General features: G+C 36.2%; 1 protein-coding gene across 2 annotated transcripts in view; it reads right to left on the bottom strand.

The window, feature by feature from the left end:
• The window catches only part of Gcy (receptor type guanylyl cyclase), a 125,730-nt gene that overhangs the window by 67,151 nt on the left and 34,749 nt on the right, over positions 1-23,830 (bottom strand). For both annotated transcript variants that reach the window (XM_028310516.1, XM_028310515.1), the window contains exons 2-3: positions 8,976-9,233; positions 7,173-7,362 (exon numbers count right to left, since the gene is read on the bottom strand). In XM_028310516.1, the coding sequence (XP_028166317.1) occupies positions 7,173-7,362; positions 8,976-9,155 (370 nt within the window). In that variant the 5' untranslated portion in view covers positions 9,156-9,233. The remainder of the gene's footprint in view (positions 1-7,172; positions 7,363-8,975; positions 9,234-23,830) is intronic.

Genomic DNA, 23,830 nt, shown 5'->3' with positions numbered 1-23,830 from the left:
CCCACCACTGCAACTCCTGTGTAGCCAGGATCTACAGCTTGACCGCCATAATAGGCCGCCTAACCCAACCAATGAAGGTCAAGTTTGTCCCGGGGGAGAGTTAAACTGTCCAATACCCGCAACGAAATTAATCAGAAGAACATAGGAGGAGTTCGAAATTAAGGTTCGACTTCCCTCCATTGCAAAGCGGATGACAGTCTAAACTTAACTTATAAATAATTGGCGCCATGCCACCTTATTCCTCCTATCTTTGTTTTCAACCAATAGCTTTTATATTTCGAAATAACTTTCATGCCATAACGCAATTACTTCGAAAATGATACTTCGCACAGGGGAGCCGTGGAAAAAACAACATTGTCACTTAGACGGAATCATAAAATATGCGCGAAATACAATACGATGGTTGTATTGATAAATTATGCCATGTTTCAATGGAAATACACCTTTATAGGTGTGTTTTAATGCTTTTTCGCCATGAATAAATTAAAAAAACTCCATGTTAAATAACAAGTAACAGAAAGAAATGCAGAGATAAGTTTGTGAAAATTGGTACGAATTTAATCTAAAAACTTGGAGGTATAAAGCAGGAATATGTTTTAAAATTTCTTATGATGTGTATAATGCCAAAATTCACAACATTGCTGGAGTCTGTTTACCTAATATTAAATACATAATTGGACGATCATCTTCTAACTAATTGAATTTCCAATATCCGATAATTGGATTTCCAAACTTGTAAACATGATACGGAAATGATCGAAGATTTGTATACAACAACTAATACAAATATCTACACGGGAGTTCTGTGGAAGTAAAGCACCTTCCTGCTAGCTTTATCAGGAGCCACGGTGCATTTTCCGGTACGTGGCCTAAATAAATCTAAAATAAATAAATAAATATAAATATCCTTGGACATTTTACACTGCGCTTCTAGTCCCAAACTAAGCAAAGCTTGTACTATGGGTACAAATATAATCTATAATACAATCTAGTACACAAAATCTACTTGGGAGTTCAATGGGATTAAATTAATAAATCCAGACTAAATAGAGTAAATAGTATTTAAAATACAATAGTTATTAATTATTCTGTTACCTGTCCACGACTCAACTACTCGAGCAATTTTACAGTTCATGCACTTCAATAAATTAGTTTACGCCCCATTTCTTACTATGGTGTCCCATCTCGGAATAGAGAAGAGCTAATAAAAATAGTTTATTCCCTCTCCGTTCATCCTATCTTTACTCCCTTCAAGTTTTAATAAAATTTTTAATACCTACAAGTAGCCTATGTTCTCCAAATTCCAATTTATCATCTCAATGAAACTGAAACTTCATTTGTTCTTCACTATTCAGAAAGTAATGTGGTTTTCATTTAATTATTATTACTGTTTATGTTTTTTGTGATCATTCGATCACGTTTAATTTGTTAAAATAATACATATTTAAAATGCAACCAAGATTGATGTCTCTATAAACGAAATATCAAATTACTAATTGGTATACGTAAGAGAAACACACTCTTAATTAGATAATGAACAAGACACTAATTACTTTGGAACAGTGCACTGCATATTCACTCCACCTCCATTTTCTAGATAATATTTTCATAAAACTTAATGTTATGTTAGTATTCAGTATAAAAACATGTGAAGCTGAGGTCTGTAGCATTGAAATATTCTACGTAATATTTGGAACTAGATGAAGCGACTTCGTACGCGTGAAAATAGTTTAAATAATATTTCTCGTTTATGCAACCTTTTTATTACTGCTTCGCCCCTGTTATGTAGCCTAAAGCCTTGTTAAAATCCTTTGAAAATATTTTTTCAAATTGGACCAGTTGGTCCTGAGATTAGCGCGTTCAAGCAAACAAACTTATCAGCTTTGTAATACTTAGCTTTGTTGCCTAATACATTTGAAACTTTTCAAGATGAAAATTTCACAATTTAAAGGTGTGACTACTGAACTACAGGCTAATAATGTTTATAATATTTCCTACTTACTGTGAACAGTTGCCAAATAAATACAAATACAAATAGTTTATTTGTGAAACACAGGTAAGAAGTATGGTGTACTGTACAGATATTCAAGTCGTGATCAGCCTTGTCGGCCATAGTTCGTAGGTTTGAGTCCTACTAAGTGCAGTCTAATTCTGTACATAAAAATCTAGAGACTTAAACTTAGCATCATTATTTAAAGAAAACGCGCGTAGAGTCACAGGACAAAATCAGTATTTCTATAACAACTGTTTCAAAAATTAACATAAATAAGCAGCAAAAGTGATTTATGTGCGAATACTTTAAACGGAAAAGTGTTTGTTCTAATTAGTTGGTGCAGAAAATGTTTGAGGTGTCTTTTGGGAAAAAATAATGATTAAAACCCAAGTTTTGTCGTGAATTATGAACGGACCAAAAACACCGAGGGGCCTCCCATTACTTTTTGGTTTATAGAAATTAAAATGTTGGTGAAAAGATATAAATCAGAAGACTCAAATTCCAGTAAATCAGAAGTGAAAACGAGGTGAAAAAGAGGTCCTACCTCTTTTCTCCCCATAATACCTAATTAATAGAATATCACAAATTATACATTACCTAACTGACGAAATTGCAACAAAACAGATGTAATATGTTAATAAGAAGTTAATTAGACGGCACTATTATCATAATCACTGATAAATTCTCTAGTATTAACTTCTTTATAATTTTTACCTTGTTATTCAAAACATTCGAGTAGATTTCGCTAAGTACTTCGTTTACCAACCTTTTTTGTCCTCAAGTGGCGGAACACAAACAAAATTATGATCAAAATGAGCTTATTCCCTGACCCTCTGTCCCTCTAATCTTATGATCCCTCATAAAAAGTTTGATAAGGGTGTTATTTGACCGTCCAAACAAAAGCTTATTGTTACACGATACAGCTGATTAACATTGTCACTTATGTGGCGAATTTAAACGCTAATGGAAGGTTAAAGAATGTAAAGGGTAGGGTAATAAAAGGGGGTTGTTAATTGTTTTAATTATAATATCATGTTTTATTAAATAAAAGCTTGTTAAACTGTCTAGTATTTGTCTCTGGCTGACTTGGGTAGTGTATTGCAATTGTCTTTAGTAAATTAGAGAGGCTTGTACTCCTATAGTGGAAACTAAATGAATCAATGATGAAATGGATGATGATGACTACCTATATGATGTATTTTTTGTCGTTGACTTCTAGTAAACATTCATGGGATGCGATTTTATAAATTTCGTTTCCTACTTTTAAGTAAAAGGAGCAACTAACACAGAACTCTTTAGTCTATAGCATCAAATCAAATCCAAATTCATTTATACCCATCACCGTTGGCTGATTGCGTTATAAATGTTCCTTATTCACCCTGAGCGTTCCCCAACCTAGTTACCTACGTCTAATCCCACACCTCGATTAGATACTTGTTGTGACCGAGCCTCGTTTCCAATCCCATTTCCCTGAGTGCAGGCTTATTCGGTTTCCAGAATCTTGTAGTTTGAATTCCAAATACGGTTCGATTCCATTTGGTTTATATCCTTGTAGAATTTAAATGATAAATTGTGTGGACCCGATTTCGCGACAGCGTGAACAAATAAATTATTCAAGCGATCACATCAATTAGAACTAAATTTTTAAATAACTTGAAAAAATCAAATTGTCTAAGGTGGGAATTGAACCCATAACCCTTCGACATTGGGAAAACCCGTCGAAACTTTCATGTATAATATAAATAATTTAGTTTGAGATGCGACTTAACGCTAGCAAAATGTAAGTAATACTTACTACATAACATGCTCGTATTGCTCGTTCTTAACTAAGTAGCATTTGCCCCCGCGAGATTTGAACATTTAGCTGAAGGTGGCTCACTAAACCAACAAGCCTAGTGGGAGTTAAAATGGATGATAAAACTCAATTATATTCTGAAGTCTTCTCAACTGTTGAGCAGTAAAAACTTGAATTTCAAAGTTTTTTATAGCTCAGATCATAACCCAACTGGGAACTACTACTCAAAGCGTTCTTATTTTCTTAAGTCCCACTTATGGAACGAATACTAAATCGTCAAACAAAATTCTAGTACTCTTTATTTTATTTATTTAAAGGCACAACCACAGAATATCAAATATAGAAAATCGTTTGTCTCCTGTCACATAAAAAAATATTAGAACATCTTTTGCACGAAGTACCTATTGATGAAAACGTATGGACGAGTAAGTTCAAATATGGATTTGAACTTACTCGTACTTCTGACGTCACTCACAATCGTTCTGCCTGACAGGAATAAATTGAGGCATAAATCTTATCAAACATTGTAAAAGTTCGTATTCCCATTATGAGAATCAAATTGTTCCCGTATAAAGGCATTTAGATTCTAATGACATTCAAGATTAGATTTTAAGACCAATTCGAAGTGAGTAGAATTTAATTTTGTAGATTTACTGGAATTGCTATCCAATTTACACTGGATGTGACGAATTTCTTACTAACCTAACTAGATTGTTTAAAATTGCAAAAAAACTGCGCAAATCCCAAATTATTTTAAAGGTAGAAAAATAATGGAATAAACTAAGAACATTAATATTTTCGTGGCGACAAAATAAAGGTAATATTGAAACAATTTATCGCTTGCTTGATTTTTTCAATTTCCTGAAAATCTTCCTTGTCTCATCAATCATAAGTGTTCCGGAAAAAGACTGCATTCGATGACAACAGGGAAGTGATAACTTTCTTCCTTATTTCTTTTTGATTTTTACCCGATTGTGCCAGAAGGAGGGTTATGTATTACTTATTGGTAGGTACGTTCCTATGCGTAACATAAAATGTGTAGATATGTTATAATTTTTAATTATGTTTTTAAAGCCACTAAGTGATTTTTTATAAGCAGAGCAGATTATATTTACTTTAAAGACACTGATGAAAAGATCATTTCACAATAGAACTCTGACATAAACCTAGTTGGAGCCCTCTACCAGTAGATCCATAGTAATCCATACATATGCATAATATTAATGTAATGGCATGATTAACTGTGATCTCAAAGTTGCACAGTGTGCTATGGAGAGGGCTATGCTTGGTGTTTCTTTGCTAGATCGAATCAGAAATGAGGAAATCCGTAAACGAACTAAAGTCGCTGACATAGCCCGACGGACTAGCAAGCTGAAGTGGCAATGGGCAGGGCATAGTACGCAGAACTGACGGCCGATGGGGCAGCAAGGTTCTGGAATGGAGGCCGCGTACCGGAAAACGCAGCGTGAGACGTCCACCTACAAGGTGGACCGACGACATCGTAAAGATAGCAGCGAAGCGCTAGACGCAGGCCGCTACCAATTGATCAACGTGGAAAGCATTGGGGGAGGTCTATGTTCAGCAGTGGGCGAAATGATGATGATGATGATGATGGTGATTAACTGGACTACTTGAAAAATCTAAATATGAATGAAACTCAGACATTTACAAACTTTCGATAAAATTCGTAGTAACAAAGTATCTTCCACAAAATGTTTGTAATAATTCATTTTGTAAAATGAAAGCGAATTTCATAATTAATGGCAATTTAAAACCCACAGGAAACTTTAATTAAATGCCAGTTCGAATCCAGCCACAAGTCGGGAACAAAGTGTTCCCGCAAATGCTCGATGAAATGACACCACGTTAGAGCCTTAGGCTGCGTTCACACAAACGTGGAGAGTATTTTTAAAGCAGAATCAGCGGTATCGGTATCGGTATCGACATCGGAATTGGTTTCGGAGGCAGAATCAGAGTAATTTATTTGCCTTTTTGGTTTACTAAAATATTTCTGTTTCATTCTGATTCAAAGCAGCTCGTGAAAAATTGAACAATAAAGAACCATGGTTTAAAAGAGCACATGTTGTTATTAAGCCAAACTATCTGGTACATTAAAGGTGAATTATCTGTTTACACAGCTACAAAATTATCTGTTTATTCTTAAAACTGAAAAAAAAAACTTCTAAAAAGTACTCGATTCTGACTTGCAATTATCATCGTCATGTTAATAATCATCTCTCACGGAATTCTCACACGGACAGCGTTTGACCTACCCTCCTTACGCTGTATTGCCGTATTAATATTATATTAAGCTGGCTTCAACTCAAATATGAATCCCTCTATGAATTTTGTAACGAAAATGGTAAGGATCCTTGATCTTTGCAATCCACATTACTTTTCGATATTACATGTATTACCTACCTATGAAATGAAAAGTATAAAATATGTTGCATTTTTTATACACAGACTATGAGGTAGGTATGTTATTCTGGCTTGACTTGCACAATACTTACAAATATTTTTCAAAACTCACAAACCCCGTACACTTGAAAAGTGGATAATTTTAGGCGATAAAAATACTTCTAAATAAAATTCATAATATTATGTACTTACGTTCGTATTCACAAACGATGCTTGTTTAAGTGAAACAGCAAATCGAACGCACAGCTTTGAATAAAGCTTTGTGATTGGTTCGTGTGTCACCCTATGCGTCCACGCACACTGTGAGACCTCACACCTAGTAATTTTTATGAATACGGGCGTTAATGTGATCACAGCCTTATTCGTCGAATGAAACAAGTACGGAATTGAAAATATGCCAATGGGGCTTTAAGAGAGATTTTTCCGTAATAGGAAATGTTGCGGGACATTTCAAGGGTTTTAATTTAGGAATATTTGTGTAAAATCTCTTTAACAAGTCTGAATTCATGCCACGTGATGAAAAGAATTTATACAGAACGTATTTTTAATGTCCTTTATTCTATCTTACTTTTCTATATTTTACTCACTTAGCCACGAATCTATAATTTTTCAAAATTTAACTGAGGCGCCCCCAGCGTTTGAGATGCCTAAAAAAATGACTTTCTTATGCGAGAGATGTGTTCAAAAAACCAGTTCTGAGCATTTCGGTCGATAAAATGACTAGCACTTTGTGAAATATATTTCTTTCACGCACCCCTTCGGACCCCAAGTACCTAGGTGTTTCGGTTCGTCACCTTAAGTTAACTATGTAAAACCCGATTATGGTCAGTTATAGTAGAAATTACCAATATCAAATAAGGCCTAAGAAGTACATCATATTTCAACTCTATTCTCATTTAAATAAAGTTCAAAATATGATATCTTAAATTAGTCCATCAACAAGTAAAGTTTCAAAAAACTTACCCAGGGCAAAATCACACGACGGCCCAAAGAACACATGCGCACAGTCATTGTACGCATCAATGGCCGAAATCACCGCGTACGCAGCGTCGCAATCCGTGACGTCATATGTAGTCAGGTTCACGTACAAGTCGGGCGGGAAAGCGTTTTTGATGACGTCATCTGCCAACGCCAGGTCGAACACTGGTCGGACCTGTGAAGAATGAGAAAACATTGTTATTGTAAAAATAAACAATCACACTATTTATAATGCTAAATAGGCTTTAATATTGACCTGCAATTAAGGTGTTTGCGATTAAAAAATCCGCCAGATGACATTGACATATCTGTCAATGTCATATCAAAATCCACCAATCATGCAGCATTTGGACCTCCCGTCTACGTATTGCCTCATAAGCCCTTATAAAAATGTATTTATTTATTTTAATAGGCTTTTAAAAAGCGCTCTTACACGTCTCAGTATAATTTTAACTCTACCATTACTTTGGGACAGTAAACAGGACGGCATTATCTTCCAGTCAACATAAAAGTATAGTATACTAGTGCGTTAGTAAAATTAGGAGTTGGTAGACTATAGCAAGAGAGTTATAGAAGCTCTAAGCACTACGCTACTAGGTGGACCGACGATCTGGTAAAGGTGGCGGGAAGAGCCTGGATGCGGGCAGCGCAGGACCGTTCATTGTGGAAGACCTGGGGGATGCCTTTGTCTAGCAGTGGATGTCATTTGGCTGAAACGAATGAAACACTAAGCGTGTTCGCTTCGTTTAAACTTTGTCTTGATGGATGGATTACAAGTATACTATATGTATCCACAACTATACGATTACCATGATATTCATCTGAGAAGTAAAGGCAATAAATTTCTGCACCAAAACCAACAGCATTTTACTATTAAATTAATTAAATTCGTTCGTTTGATTCAGCCGAATGACATCCACTGCTGGACAAAGGCCTCCCCAAAGATTTCCACGACCGGTCCTACGCCGCCCGCATCCAGGCACCTCCCAGGCATTGTTCTCTGTCTAATAAAAAACTTTTGACCTCAGTCTGTGGAGGAACACTATCTGTGGTCGCGATCCTCATCAGTGAGGGACCGAGGAAGATGAAGAATAAAAAACTTATAACCGATTTGGGACCCGTAGTTGCCCTTTTTCAAGCCCTTCCCACATTCAATGTTTCCCAGAATCCCCTATAGACCCATCTCTATTTGCTGTAACATTTTTTCCAATCACCCCTTAAAACTACCCCAGTGGCCGTCATTTCTATGCCCGACCTACATTTCCCGAGCTTTGTTTTCCACGCCTGCTTAGGAATACGGCCTGTGTTGAAAGCTTTTGATACACTTCAATCTGCGCTTTAAGCTCACCCTTACGCAATCTTAACCTTTGCGAACTTATAAAAGCTTTAGCGGGTGAGCTTTTATGTATTTTGGAATCAAATTTAACTTGTCACGCGAAAGGGTTACATTAATTTTTGATACGCTTGTTATGCAGCATCAATACCATTTTCAGGCCTAAGTTCTGAGCAAATATGATGAATGTTTTTTTCGAACTAACTCACCTACTTGAAAAATAAACCGAATAACTATTTAGTCAAATTAGTAGGTAGGTAATGTGATACTTTTCCTACGGGATCCTAGTGTCCTTATCATTGAGGTATACGCATTGGTATTATACTTAGTAATTTAGTAGTCGAGTACTCGTCGTGCTTAGGTACGTCTCTCCTAATATCATTTTCAAACTTTTATAACAATAAAAAGAAATAGGATAATAGAGCATTACAAAACATGTAAATTGATATACTTACAGAAGGCAAATTCGCCAGAAAAGAGCTGTTCTGAGGCAGCAACACAGCCGCGTTGATTCGGCAGTTTTTCCCATTCTTATCGCACAAATTCTCACAATCGCGGTTACGCGGTTCGTCGCCGCGGCAATTCTGACCCGTAGCGAATTTTAACGCGCACAACAACAACACACACCACCGCATTTTATCGATATTTACCGGTAACGGCACATCACTATTGCACTAACACTTAACCATTGCACACACATTCCACTGCGTTACCTGTAACAAAAACAAAGGTTTCATTTTATTTTATTTTCAAAATATAAAACTTTGTTCACGGAGGGAGAGTCAATAGCATATTTGACTTTGCATTTTGTTGCAAAATATCACCTATTGCAAATGAAAATGCTACAAATCTTTAACAGATTTGTCATCTCTATGCATTGAAAAAATTGCTATAATATGATGATGTTATTTATAGCCTAAAACCCTCCTCGATAAATGGGCTATCAACACAAAGAGAATTTTCCAAATCGTACCAGTAGTTACTTAGATCAGTTGTTAAATAAACAGTAACTAAAAGCTTAGTAAATAATCACAAACAATTTTCACAGTGCACATGACAGGTTGCGGGACTCAAAGCAATGTGTGAAACTAGTTTCCGAACGCCCATTTCATGAATATAAATTTCTTACATTTCCTCACTGAATGTTAAAATATGACTCAGGTACCTTTTTACTAAAGGTCTTATAAGTATACGTTTACCCACCGATTTTAACCTTTAATAAAAAAATCAGTAGCTAACAAACAAACATAATTTTTTGTAAACCTATGAAAAAATGACATTTTAATTATTTATTTTATAAGTTGCATATAACCTAAGCTTCTTAAATTAAAACGTTCTAATTGTGTATGAAATATCTTATTTCCACATTTTACTGGAACATTTTCATTTATTATTTTGCGTCGCAAACCCCAAGAGTCTCTCTATTTATTTAACTTGTCCATTCCCAGAAGTTTCAAACGTACCTACCCAATATTGCTTCTGCAATATGCAGTGCAATATTTAATATTGCTCTGTGCAATATTAAATATCCATGTCATGCCCACTTTGAACTGAGTACACTAAGGGGCTGTGTAAACGTATATAGACACCTTATGGCACACGGCACGCCATCAATGGTCATTTTATGGTGTTAAGTAGAAGCAACTGGACACAACCGTCTCTGTGGTCTAGTTGTAAGACCATCTGTCTTAGAACCAGGGTTCGATTCCCAGTGAGAGTAACACTTAACCGCTACCAACCGTTCGATGTGGAAGTCATTTGGGGAGACCTATGTTCAGCAGTGGACGTTCTGTGGCTGAAATGATAATGATGATGTAACACTTAAAGCTCTGTTTGGTTGGAAGTAGAGCTTGCTCTAAGTCCGCCTGGCTGCTACCACATCTTAACAAAGTAAGGTATGTCCAAAAGCTTCTCCGTTAAATAAATTGTCTACATCGGCACAGGGAGTAACTGATTTACTCGTATATCTTAACTAAATGTCTACACTAAACATGTAAACACTAAATGTCTGAACTAAATGAGTGTTGCGGCGCTACTTCTCAGCACTTGCCAAATGTTGGTCTCGAAGCGCTGGTAGGGTAAAAAGATTTTGAGACATGTAGAGGCTCCTTAAGAGCAAAATGACGATTTATAAGAACTATTTATTAGTCTAAACAAATAAAGAAATTTTGACTTTGACTTGGACACAAGACACAAAAACGTTTGCACAGCCTCTAAGACAAAAATAACTTCTTCGTAACCACTTTCTTTTTTTAAAAGACATAAAACGGCCATGTAATTAGGTAAAATTCAAGTTACTGCTAAAAGTACCCAGTCTAATAATAAAACAGCTGTAAATTACTTTCCTAGACCAAAATAAACCCTTATTAAGTTAGGTCGTTTACCGTCTAGTCGTTTAACCACTGTCTTAACTGTGAGCTTTTGATCTATAGCTTACTTTCTAACTTACACAAAGTAGCGAGAAAATCTTGTCCAGTATTAACTTGTGCAACTTTTCGCTAGTACGCGTTACTTATTTGAAGCGATAGTTAAAGATAATAACAAATATTTATTTTATTACTAAAAAGAGTTTTGAAGGCTTTTTGTATTGGTGGAATAAATAAATATTTGAAACTGTTTTTAACAACTTATAATCTATACTTATAATAAATCTGTAGAGAGGTCAATTCTGTACATGAAATATATTTTCAAAATAACTATCAGGGGGTGATTAGTGATCGATACTGATGCCAAAAATGCAATCAGTAAAATTTTTTTTTGTCTGTCTGTCTGTCTGTCTGTCTGTCTGTCTGTCTGTATGTTCCTTATAGAAACAAAAACTACTCAACGGATTTTAACGAAACTTGGTACAATTATTCTTCATACTCCTGGGCAGGTTATAGGATACTTAGGAATTCCCACGGGAACGGGAATCAGCGGGAAAATCCTTTTGTATGAAAAATCTAAACCGCTTAAGTCAGACGCTTGAAATTTGGCATGCAGGTACCTCAGTAAACTTAAAGCTTAGTTGCAACAGGATATTGCAAAATTCCTACGGGAACGGGAGTTAGCGGGAAAAAACATTTGTATGAAAAATCTAAACCGCTTAAGTTAGACGCTTGAATTTTGGCATGCAGGTACCTTAGTAAACTTAAAGCTTAGTTACAACAGGATATTGCAAAATTCCCACGGGAACGGGAGTTAGCGGGAAAAAACATTTGTATGAAAAATCTAAACCGCGTAAGATAGACGCTTGAAATTTGGCATGCAGGTACCTTAGTAAACTTGAAGCTTAGTTACAACAGGATATTGCAAAATTCCCACGGGAACGGGAGTTAGCGGGAAAAAACATTTGTATGAAAAAATCTGAACCGCGTAAGATAGATGAAGGGGGGGTAAAACGAGATCCACGCGTACGAAGTCGCGGGCGGCCGCTAGTTTAAAATATAACGTGAAGTGCACAAAATTTAATTTGAACAACTTGTTGTGATTCTATATTTGGGTATTTTGTATGGCTACACGAGTTAAAAATACCTATCTACTTGAAAGGAATCGGCGCTTACATGTTTTTGATTTGAAAGGAAGAATACGCGTAAATATTGCTATTTATCTTATCATTTAAATAGGTTTTTTGTACATTTGTATTTCAATAAATATTGCCAAAACACACTGCCATTTGCAATTCAATTTGATCATTCACTTTGATAAATGAAATGGGAAATAAATATTTTGTTTTGTAAAAGTATTAGGTACCTATGTACACACGGCCACACTGTTAACTATCCATTTCCGTTTTTGCTCTCGCTCTCATCAAATGGTGATCCTTTGCGATAGAACGAAACGACATGGATGGATAGTTAACACTGTTGCCGATAGTACAAATGTACAGTCGCGGAATGAAAAGGTTCGTCACCTTAGTGTCGGTTTTCGCTTGCACTAGTAAGAGTCAAACCTGCCAACATAACCGTGCAAGAAACATTGCTGCTAACATTTAAATAAATATGACGTTTGGTAACGAATAAGGTTTTGCTTGTTTTTTTTCTATCCCATCAGTGCAATGTTACAAAATGTACTTTTTTTATTTAATAGATAATGGCAGGTTGAACCAACAAGAAGATTTTAGTTTATGAATCATAATAATATTTTTGACAAGTTAAATCGTCAAACAACTTTGATCTGAATAATTTTGAACTTAACTGACGAACAGTTAAAGATTATTTTCTCTAACTCGAGATTATTCTGTAACATAGTTTCAAAAGGTAATATGTGCTCGCGATTCGTTGAAGGAATCAATTTGAAAACTGACGAACCTTTTCATTCCGTGACTGTACATGTAGTATGTATTAGGTTTGCCATTATTTAGTATCAACTAAAAGAGCACAACCCTCTCTATTTACTAGAGGCAAATGGAGGATTTGGTCTACAATCCTCACACTGGCCAGCAGGGTTAGATAGAATACATTAATCTATACTTCTATACTAATATTATAAATGCGAAAGTAACTCTGTCTGTCTGTCTCTCTTTCACGCCTAAACCACTGAACCGATTTTGATGAAATTTGGCATAGAGATAGTTTGAGTCGCGGGAAAGGACAGGATAGTTTTTATCCCGGTTTTTGAAACAGGGACGCGGGCGATAAAGTTTTTCTGTGACAGACAAAATTCCACGCGGGCGAAGCCGCGGGCGGAAAGCTCAGTTAATCGGTTCAGTGGTTTAGGCGTGAAAGCAAGACAGACAGACAGACAGAGTTACTTTCGCATTTATAATATTAGTATAGATATAGATAGTATAGATTAAAAAAAAATTTTATCAGATATTATCTGCAATGAACATTACACAATTGCTTACCTGTTGATATAACATAAATATTTTTCCTTCCTTCACACCGATTTAAAGGTACCTAAAGCTTCACTATCCCAACGTATTATACCTTCAGCTTCAAACCCACTCGACCGAACTAAGCGAGACATTTATCTGACTCTACGGCAACCGGCGAAATGGTCTAAGTTACTTAGCGTGGTAAAACCCCAGTGGTTCGCAAAATGGATAACAAACGGGTATAGCCTGTATGTCTATCACGAAAAACTTTCATCTTCGAATCCTTTGCGTATTCTAATCGGCATCGAAAGATTTATTATTTGAATTCAGTCTGTCGAATCGGTTTACAATATCTGTAGTTTTAATTGAGTTAGGTATAACATACGAAGTATTATGCGAAGTGAAAAATTAGAGACGCGTAGTATTGAGCGAAAGCTCACGATGCATTACGGCGCCGCACCGAAATGATTTTGGCGTATCGCGCGACGCGGCGCGCACCGCTCGTGTGCCTGCCACAGATATTTCTATGTAGGACGACGCAGCGACACCGCTCTGACGTCGCATCTCTATCGCAACGCATCGTGTGCCTTGTCCAGGAGGGCGTATTCGCCGCGAATGTCTTCGCGCGAACACGAGCGTATGTATGACGCGATTTACGCGCGAATTTTCAACTCGCGCGTGTCTTGTGGACGCAATGTATTGGCTGCTATCTTGCCGACGCGCGTATGATTCCACGCGCGAAGACATTCGCGGCAAATTCGCCCTCCTAGACAAGGCCTAAGCTCTTATTGCGTAAAGCGAATATTTAGTTTGACGTTAATCTATGTTTTACAGAGGTGTTTATTGGGTAAAATAAAAGTAATATCTACATTTTTATATTACGAGTACTTTAGGCACAACATAAAAAAAAAACAAATCTTAAACACAATAAAGATTTTCTACAACCTGCACTTGAAAAATCTCTCGAACCATCCGATGAAAACTCAAAGCTCGTATTAAATTTCGCTCACCACTGATAACTTTGTCAAATTGTCGTCCAACATGTTGAAACAGGCGACAGATGTGGCTGACAACCGTTAACTGAACAAAGCAAGCAAATTACTACTCGCTCTTGAATATTCAATTGTATCGAGGAACTAAACTGTTAGTTTATTGTAAGGGGTCTACAAAACAGAGTGAAAGCTGTCGACTGCAGTTCAGTATTTGATAAAGGATACTGTTGTTGACAAAATAGAGATGATCGAGACAATAACCCACTATTCATTTCAAGATTTAAGGACCCCGAAAATGATCACCGTATCAACTCGAAGCGGTCAGTATTCTTTGTATTGTTAATTATGAAAAATCTAAAACGTTAAAATAACGGTATCGTTGTGGCCAATGAGATGCTGTCATAGTGACATTGACATTATGTCAATGTCACGCTAGAATAAAACGGGAGAATAGAGGGACGCGCGGAGACGACGCCGCGCGCTTTTGATGCTATGTGATGAATTGAAAGTTGAGTATTCAGTGTTTTATTTATGAGAAAAGATCTACCGGCCTCTAATAGTGTGGAACTATGAAACTCCATACTGCAATGCACACTTATCCGCAGCGTAACGTAATCGCCTCGCCTCGCGATTAGTCGCGATGACAGCTCACGAAAGGCGATACGGTGCTGATCCCTTTCCGAGTTGATAAGTCTGCTATGAACTTTATAATTAAACATCCACGTTCAAATTATACGAAGTAAGAACTACATATTTTCTAGCTACCACATCTCAGCTGTTGAAAATGTTGTGAAATGCAGAAAAAAGGCTTCCCCGTGGTAAAAAAAGTCTTTTAGTTTTCTAGGAAGCCATTACCATAACTTATACAGTTAGTCAGAAAGAACAGTGTAAATTACCCTTTGATTGTTGATCGTCGTTTCATAAGGTTTACATGTACTAAGAAAATCTTTTTCATCTTTTGGTCTTTTCATCATTGCATGCATTACTTGTTTATGTAAAGATGTGTTGTTGGTAGATCTTTGTCAATAAATAATAATAATAAAAGCTCTAAGCGACTGGTTCATTCTTACACAGCTGCTGTTCTTAATGCAAAATAATACCTAGAAACACACACACGGTACCTGAATATTACTTATTTATACTACGACTATGTGAATATAAAACACCACTAATGAACTCAGCCACCACCTCAGTCCCCTCAATAGATTATGTAGGTTTGCTTCTTTTGTAACTGATTATAGTCGGCCAACCCTTGATAGAAATACATCTCCCATGTTTTCCCAACCAATTTGAAATCCGGGTATATCTTTTGCTCATGACTTATTCCGATTGTGCTTATAATCTCATTTCGCGGAATCATATTTAATTTGTCTTGTGATACGTGAATATTGTAGAAATGAGCTTTCTGTACACATTTTTAGAATATTCCCATGGATATTATAAAGAACAAAATATGGGAATATCAAGCCTCCCTAACCCATCTGACCAGCATGGGAGTGTACAGTAGGCTAAGACCTTCATTTACATCTGTGCTCCTACTATTAGAATAATACTTTTTTTATATTTTTAAACCGGCAGACACTGGTGACTGAGTTTGTTGCGGCGCTTCTTCTCAGCACTTTTCAAATGTTTGTCTCGAAGCGCTGGTAGGCCAAAAAAAGAATGAGACGTGTATTAGGCTCCTTAAGAGCATATTTTGACGATTTGTAAGTATGTACCTACTAATTTATACAAATATAGTTTTGATTTTTGACGATTTTCATTCAGTCTTTTTTGCTGCTTAAGCTATTTGCAGTTTGAACATAAAATAAGACTTACCAAGCCTTAGCTTATCTTTACTTTATGTACATTTCGAGGGAATGAAAATTACATTTCCTCGACAAGAAACAAAGTAAACGTACAAATGGGAATTCTAAGAGAACACGCCGAATCTCCTTGGAATCTCCGGCGCGTCGTTACAGAAAACGGCTTCTAAAACATTGAGACATCGACAGATTACGTGGTTTTTCGTCCCCTTTTACACCTGGGATGGCAAATATTTATCCTGGATTCCACGGCATAAGCTATGGAGAACGGTCTATCCAGTCCTTCAAAGATGCGGTGCCGGTTTTTTTTTTGATTGAGAGTAATTAACATAACAACGTTTTGCATTATGTTGTCCTAATTGTATTTAAGATTTAAAACATCCTTAATCGTGTGGAATAGCAATAAAGAATTGAATTATAATGAACTAGCTTTCCGTGGAATTTTGTCTGTCACAGAAAAACTTTATCGCGCTCGGCCCTGTTTCAAAAACCGCGATAAAAACTATCATAATAATATGTCCTTTCCCGGGACTCAAACTATCTCTATGCCAAACTTCATCAAAATCGGTTCAGTGGTTTAAGCGTGAAAGCGAGACAGACAGACAGACAGAGTTACTTTCGCATTTATAATATTAGTATAGATTGATAAGCTGTGTGTATATTATATTGTTTTAAACTTTCATGGTCACTAACAGAATCATTATTATTGACGAGATTGCTACCATGTACCTTATTAACGATCCTCCGATTCGAGGCTCGTAAATACGGTACATGGTGGCAATAATAAATAATTAAGCTGTGTGTTATATTTAGATGAGCTGAGCTTTCGCAAGTTGATTTTATTTATTTAATTCTAGAATCGAACACAATTTCCTACTTCAAAAAACCCTATAGTCCTTTATTTGTAGCTAAAAAACATGGTTTTGTCAACGTAAAACACAGACACATCTAGTGTCATGTAACTTAAAAGCAATGAAAGCAACTAACTGTTTTATTTGGGCTGTAATCCTTTCACCATCTCACAAATCTCTGCCTATTTTTTGGCGTGCTAAAAGCGTTACAACATTTTTAGATTCTTAGAAGATGGAGAGACATTTTCCATTTGGCGTAAGCAATATTATTTTCACAAAGTTGCATAAAATATTAACTTAAAATAACGAGTACGTGTTACGTACTTGCTGTAGCAGAAGCTCTACCAAGCAATTCGTGTAACCAGTTTATTAATATAGTTAAAATTGGTGCATTTAATCTCCACCTAGGTCCTTCCGCGCACTGTCAATCGCGAGGCGAGGCGTTTACGTTACGGTGCGGATAAGTGTGCGTTGCAGCATGGAGTTTCATACAAAGAATACTGACCGCCTCGAGTTGATACGCCTACGATATGATCCCATTCCGTGTTGATAAATGTGCGGCGACCTTTAGTCTCCTATTAATGTATAGGACACAACTCTTCAATTTACCAGAAACAAATGGATGATTTGGCCTACACTCCCCTTGCTGGCTAGACAGGTGACAGTCAGAAGTCTTATGACATCCGTGGGAAGAATAGAGGGTCCCTATCTATGGGAAGAGTGGAGAGTATCCTATCCTACTCTACAATGCAATAAACATAAAACTAAGTACATTGTAGTGTTAGGTTTTGGATGTTGAAGACGGCAGTAGAAATTAAGTGAAACACATGTTTGATGTACGGTGTCTCTTTATTGAATGTTTTAAAATTCACATTATTAAAATGTTTGTTAGCTTACTAAAAACCCTAAGTCAGCAGAACGATACGTGCGCGTGACCGGTTTACGGGAATTGGATGCTATTTGTAAAATAAGCAATTTACATACTTCAACATTTTTACCTCTGGATTCTATAAATATATTCTGACACTGTCTTGTTATGATCGATTGTCGCCTATTCATGCTCTGATCATGTTCGTGCACATTTATCAATACTTTGAAAATGATCTTGATGTAACACAGCATATAGTCGAAGTAGAAACAGTAGACCTACCCTCTGCTTAACCAGAAAAAATAATTGGGTAAGTGATTTAACTTAATAATACACCGTGAAATATTAGTGGTTGTTTTCCCGCGGCAGAATGATTTACCTTTAGTGGTACCTACTACCGAATCGTACTAGTTATTTTTGAAAAAAAAAAGTTCTCAACTAATCAAAAAAATACCATCAACTCAAAAGCGTAAGAAACAATAGTCTTTTTTACAAAATGTGACGTATTTGGATACTGCCTGCCTCACGAAATCAATATTTAAAGTAAAAGAAGCTCTCGCACTAAGTAATACACATACCTACAGCATAAACTGAATCGCACACGCTCCGTACCTACAGGATAATTGAATTGAATTAAAATAAACTTCCTTAATCTATTGTACTAGTAAGATAGAATCATTTTACTGCGGGAAAACAACCACTAAAATTTCACGGTGTTTAACCCAAAAATAGTCCAGTCATTTGGTAGTTTTTACCTGGAAAGTATACCGGGAATTTGAAAATTGGTATAGGTATAGATTTTGATATGCTCTTTCCGAATTCCAACTTTGCGACCTCGTACGCTAGGACACTAATTGACAAAATGTCACCTTAGAGAAGGTTTTTAACAATTACTCCTTTCCTATTTAATACATGATAAAAATTTTACAATATTAAACGAGGCAAAATTCCCTCCATTTAGGAACAGGAGCACCGCAAAGTATAATACCTAATGTGCATTTCGCTAAAACTAATTTCTTTACACCTTGTGGATGGTTAGGCGACGCATATTTTTTTATACCGAGGCACCCAGTGTGTGGTATTACAGAAACCATTTCGTGCTACTAATGACCCCTTCACAATTCAAAACCTATGTATTTAACTTACATGAAATTCAGCACATTTATTAAAGCCTCTTAACTTGTCCAGAATTCAAAATTTCAATAACTTAACGCACATTAACTTTCATCAGAACCTGCACTAGAACAAAGACTACTCTTCACACTTTAGTAATATCAAGAGAAGATAAACCGTTTATTTCAGTCACTGATTTGCTAACAAATTGGAAATATTTTATCGCTATCTAAGTTACTGTCGGACATCTACTGATAATGCGATTAGATTGGCTACTCTTGTTTTCAAATGATTTTCGCAAGAACAAAGTAAATTTTCCGTAGATGAATATATGAATAAACTAGAATAGGTACAAAGTGCAAAAGATAAAACGTGCAATGCTTTATAAAATTGATTCAAACTGAGTTGCACCACCTAACCACAAACCTAACTTTAACCGTAACTATGTAGGTATTACGATAGCCGGTGCTTTTTGTATGGAGCTTGACAGATTTTTGACGTTTGTCAAAGTTAAAGTAGGATGGTGCAAGTGCAACAGGAGGATTCGCTTGTAATGTAACATTTTAAATTCAATTGTTACAAGTTTTATCAAAAGGCAAAAAAAATAATACTGAAACACCAGAAGTTTTCGTTTTAATAAATCTATGGACCGAAAGAGATGGAGATGGAAGGAGGATCGTCGGTGGTATAGTAGTTTGAAATTGAATTTGACTGGCAAACTGTTATGCTCGGTTCGCTCTCCCTGATGTAATGCTAGACTCTGTATCGTTACATTACAGGCAATTGTTCCATGTGAGAAAGCACCTTTAAAGTGAAAGACAGAAACAAGTTTCAAAGTCTGAGAACAGACGCTATATTAAAATTAAGTTGTGTCTCTGTAAACAGGTAATTCTAAATGTCATGCAAAAGTTGTTACACATGACATGACAAACAACAACTGTTTGATAAAGTTTGAACAAATGTATGTTTTCTGTGTTTCTAGAAGATATTTCTCATCCGTAGTAACAGTTAAATTACAAAGTTACATTATTCCTATTTTTGTACCTAATAATTAACACCTAAAGTTACTTGTTACTATGTAGAAGGTAATTACTAATTAGTAATTTAGTATACCAATAATTAACACCTAAACTACTTGTTACAAGTAAGGTAATTAATGTCTAGGTACCTACTTAGTAGTACAAAAATATTTCATTTTAGCCTTGATAATAACTAGCCCGGTAATTAGATTCTGGTAGCTTAGAAATTAATAATTGATTCGCAAATTGATTTCGGAAACAAGTGAAGATGTGAAAAAGATTTCTACGGCTAAAATGGGTTAATGAAAATAGCTTTTTGACAGTAATTAAACGTAGTTATACCGAAGCTAAGTGGTGTTAGGATATTTGGGACGTATTTAACGCCCGTATTCACAATCATTACTATGAGGTCTCACAGTGTGCGTGGGCGCACAGGATCACAGAGCTCTACTCAACGCTGTGCGTTTGACTTGCTGCGTCACTTAAGCAAGCATCGTACGTGAAAGTGCTCTGGAAAGTGCATATGTAATAAATAATTAATTTTTGATTTGATTCTGATTGGCGGTGTCACCTTTTAGTATTTTATTTATTTATTTAAAACAAGTTACATAGTATTTCCAAATATTAATAATGACCATTGACGATGTCACAAAAACCAGTAAAACGCACGAATATTATTCAATACTATTTATTTTAAGGTTTACATGGATTTTTTTAAACTTCTTAAAAAAATAACGCTTTCCTTTTCGGTATGTTTCTAGCACGTGGGTTTGAGCCGTATTTATAAACACATCTAGCGCATTCGCTGATCGACCGTTAAAGCACTGACAGATAGATTGGCGAGAAACATTTTATTTTCGAATCGCATAAACACCATTCAGTGACTAATAGATCTTTTTAACACCTTTGCTGCGGCAGTAACTTTCTAATACTTTCCATTCCTTCGGTACAAGGTCAGTAAACCTGGTATTAAAACTTACATTGTGGCGGCACAGGGCTTAAAGACCTTGTAATATTTAAGATATATTAATTTAATTTTTGGCTTCATGTTAATAGATATTGTGTTTTTTTTTCTTTGAATATTAATAATAATGCATTTATTGACATACACTTGAAGCCGTTCGTGAATAACTTGTTTAGTATAAAAATTATAGCTATATTCAAAATACAAGGCTTATGCACCCTGTGCCGCACAGAAGTAGGGAAGTCTGGTGGGTATTCTAGGGATGTGAAATACAAATATCGATAGTTTAAATTAAGTTTTAATAAAAATTTAAAAAAGTAACAAACAAAGATGTTTTAATAATTTTGTCTAAATATTTTACAAATAAGACATACGTGCATAAATACTTAAATAAGCTATATTTAAAGAAAACATATTATTTAATAACATTTAGTTACAACTTCAAATGTTTGTCACGAAAAACATTATTTAAATTAGCAATAAATCGTGTAGTAAATAAAATTATAATCAATTTGCAGTTTTGATTTTGTTTGTTTCTCTTGACGCCATGTCGACATGTGCGTTTCTTACGAATGCGAGGCAACACTGGCTGCACGAAGCTAGCGTGGGGTGCGGTACCAGGTGCGCAGGGTACAAGGTGCTTCGACCTGGTTTCGCATTGTGAAGACATTTTATTACTTCCGTGCGGTACCAGGTCTAAAAACCTGGTATTAAGGTAGGTACATCATTGGATTATATTTTAAGAATACATCATAGATATATATTCATCACTTTCCTACACCGGACCCAATTGAAGTTATGGCTTTCGCACGACAGGGAAGACTATAATTTTCTTAGCCGCACGGTAAGCGAGACGTACACAAGGTCTATAGACCTGGTTTCGCACTCAACGTGTTAAACTAAACCGTCGACGGACAGATCCAAAGTGGATATAGATGTGTTAAAAGCGGATTTATATTTTATTTTCAATGTAGGACTTATGCTTCAACCACACCAACGCGTGCGATCATGGCGCGATCATAGGGAAATGACAGGTCGCGTGTACTGTCATCGGTCGCGCGACCTGTCATTGGCCTTTGATCGCGCCGCGATGGCAATCTGCACGCGTTGGTGTGGTTGAAGCTTTAATACTGTACAGAATTATACTTTCTGGAGTATAATCAAATGAGTCCTCAATCGTTTATCAATTTTCTTTACCAAAAATAAATTGGATATACAAATTGTTATTTTAGTGCTACTCTGAGGTGCTACTTTAACCTACGAGTTCTATCTACCTAAACAAAAAGGAAACTCCGTCCGTTATACCTTTTTTATTAAAAAGAAACCAGTAGCCTTATTCACGTAAAAAACTTCGATGACAACAAAATCGCTGAGTTTCGATTCTATCGAGTAATCGTTCTATCGAAAATTACCCTTGTGAATACGGATTTAGAACTGTTTTTCAATGGGACGACTTGTGAACGTCAGCGAGATCTTGACTGTCAAAATACGTGAATTAGGCCACTCTGTACCTGGTACAGATATCCAGGTATCCAATGTTACCAGGCTACTGCAAAAATGTCAAAAATCAAATTCTGAAGTCATAGGTACGAGTATGAATGTTAACGGTTGGCAATCTCCAAATAACCGTTTTTTCTCCTGCACGTGTCCAGCCCACGTTTGTCTTTATGAAAAATGAGGTCAAGTGCGAGTCGGACCCGTGCACTAAGGGTTCTATATTTTCTTCTGTCTCCAATATTTTTATTACCGAAGCTCTGAGTAAAAATAAAAGTAAGATTCAAACTTTGATTTGATAGGTGTGGCGACGCCACTACAAACTAGTGACCAACAGATGGCGCTGTTACTACTTCACTATGGTACACTCCGCCGCTCATACAAACCTGCATCGCGGTGACGGAGTTTTATATCCTGCCAAGTATATATAGACAAACCAAGATGGTGTAAATCGGACCTTGGTCCCCGAGCATAACACCCGCTCGGAAGGAAGCACTAACATCTAGCTTCCTTATTGTGGTTGAGCATCATATCCCACAATAGGTAAAGAGTTCCTTAAAAAAGGATTGACCGAAAGACGGAGAACTAAAACTTTATTCACACTAAATGCGTTCTGCGGTCGCGACTCTCTTTTACCTGAACACAGACCCCATCGAGTATGGCAAATACTTTAAACTTTCTTTACTGGTTGTTTCATTCTTTTATTGGCAGCATAAATGTTGAAATGAAATGGCCCGATTAAAAAGACGAACTTATTGATTTGTTTACGTTTTGTTTTTCATTTGAATTATGGAACTCTACAAAAATGCCAGAAAAACAATTCTGTTATGGGTTTCATTTATTAAGGGTAAATAACATTTTTATTTACCGTTACAAATTGTACCGGTCACTTTTTCCTGCTAAGCAAAGGTCAATTTTGATGTTTTGATTTTGTGTATTTCATTGTTCAGATGGTGAAAATATCTCTATCAAAATCGTTCGTTCGTTCGTTTCAGCAGAAAGACGTCCACTGCTGGACAAAGGCCTCCCCCAAGGATTTCCACGAAGACCGATCCAGCGCCGCTCGCATCCAGGCACCTCCCGCGACCTTCACCAGATCGTCGGTCCACCTAGTGGGAGGCCTGCCCACGCTATGTCTTCCGGCTCGTGTTAAGATACAATTTTAATTTTAAAATCTGCTTTATTTCTAAAGCACAAGTACCTACTGTTCTGCAAGGGTTTTGATCTTACAAAATTGAACCCTGAAAAGTATTTTTCAACTGTATAGAGCAGAACGTGATGCCACCGGGAATGTTAAATATGCATTTTACGGATTTTAACGGATTAATCGTTTGATCTCGGCTTACAATGCATGTATCATTTACTACAAACAATAAATGAAATCCTGTGCAGATTTCATAATTAAT

This window comes from Ostrinia furnacalis, unplaced genomic scaffold, assembly GCF_004193835.3.
Source record: "Ostrinia furnacalis isolate ACB-3 unplaced genomic scaffold, ASM419383v2 OfSCF3022, whole genome shotgun sequence".
In the NCBI taxonomy this organism is placed as follows: domain Eukaryota; kingdom Metazoa; phylum Arthropoda; class Insecta; order Lepidoptera; family Crambidae; genus Ostrinia; species Ostrinia furnacalis.
The sequence above is the reverse complement of the archived record's forward strand: the minus strand, read 5'-3'. Positions and strand labels throughout refer to the sequence as shown.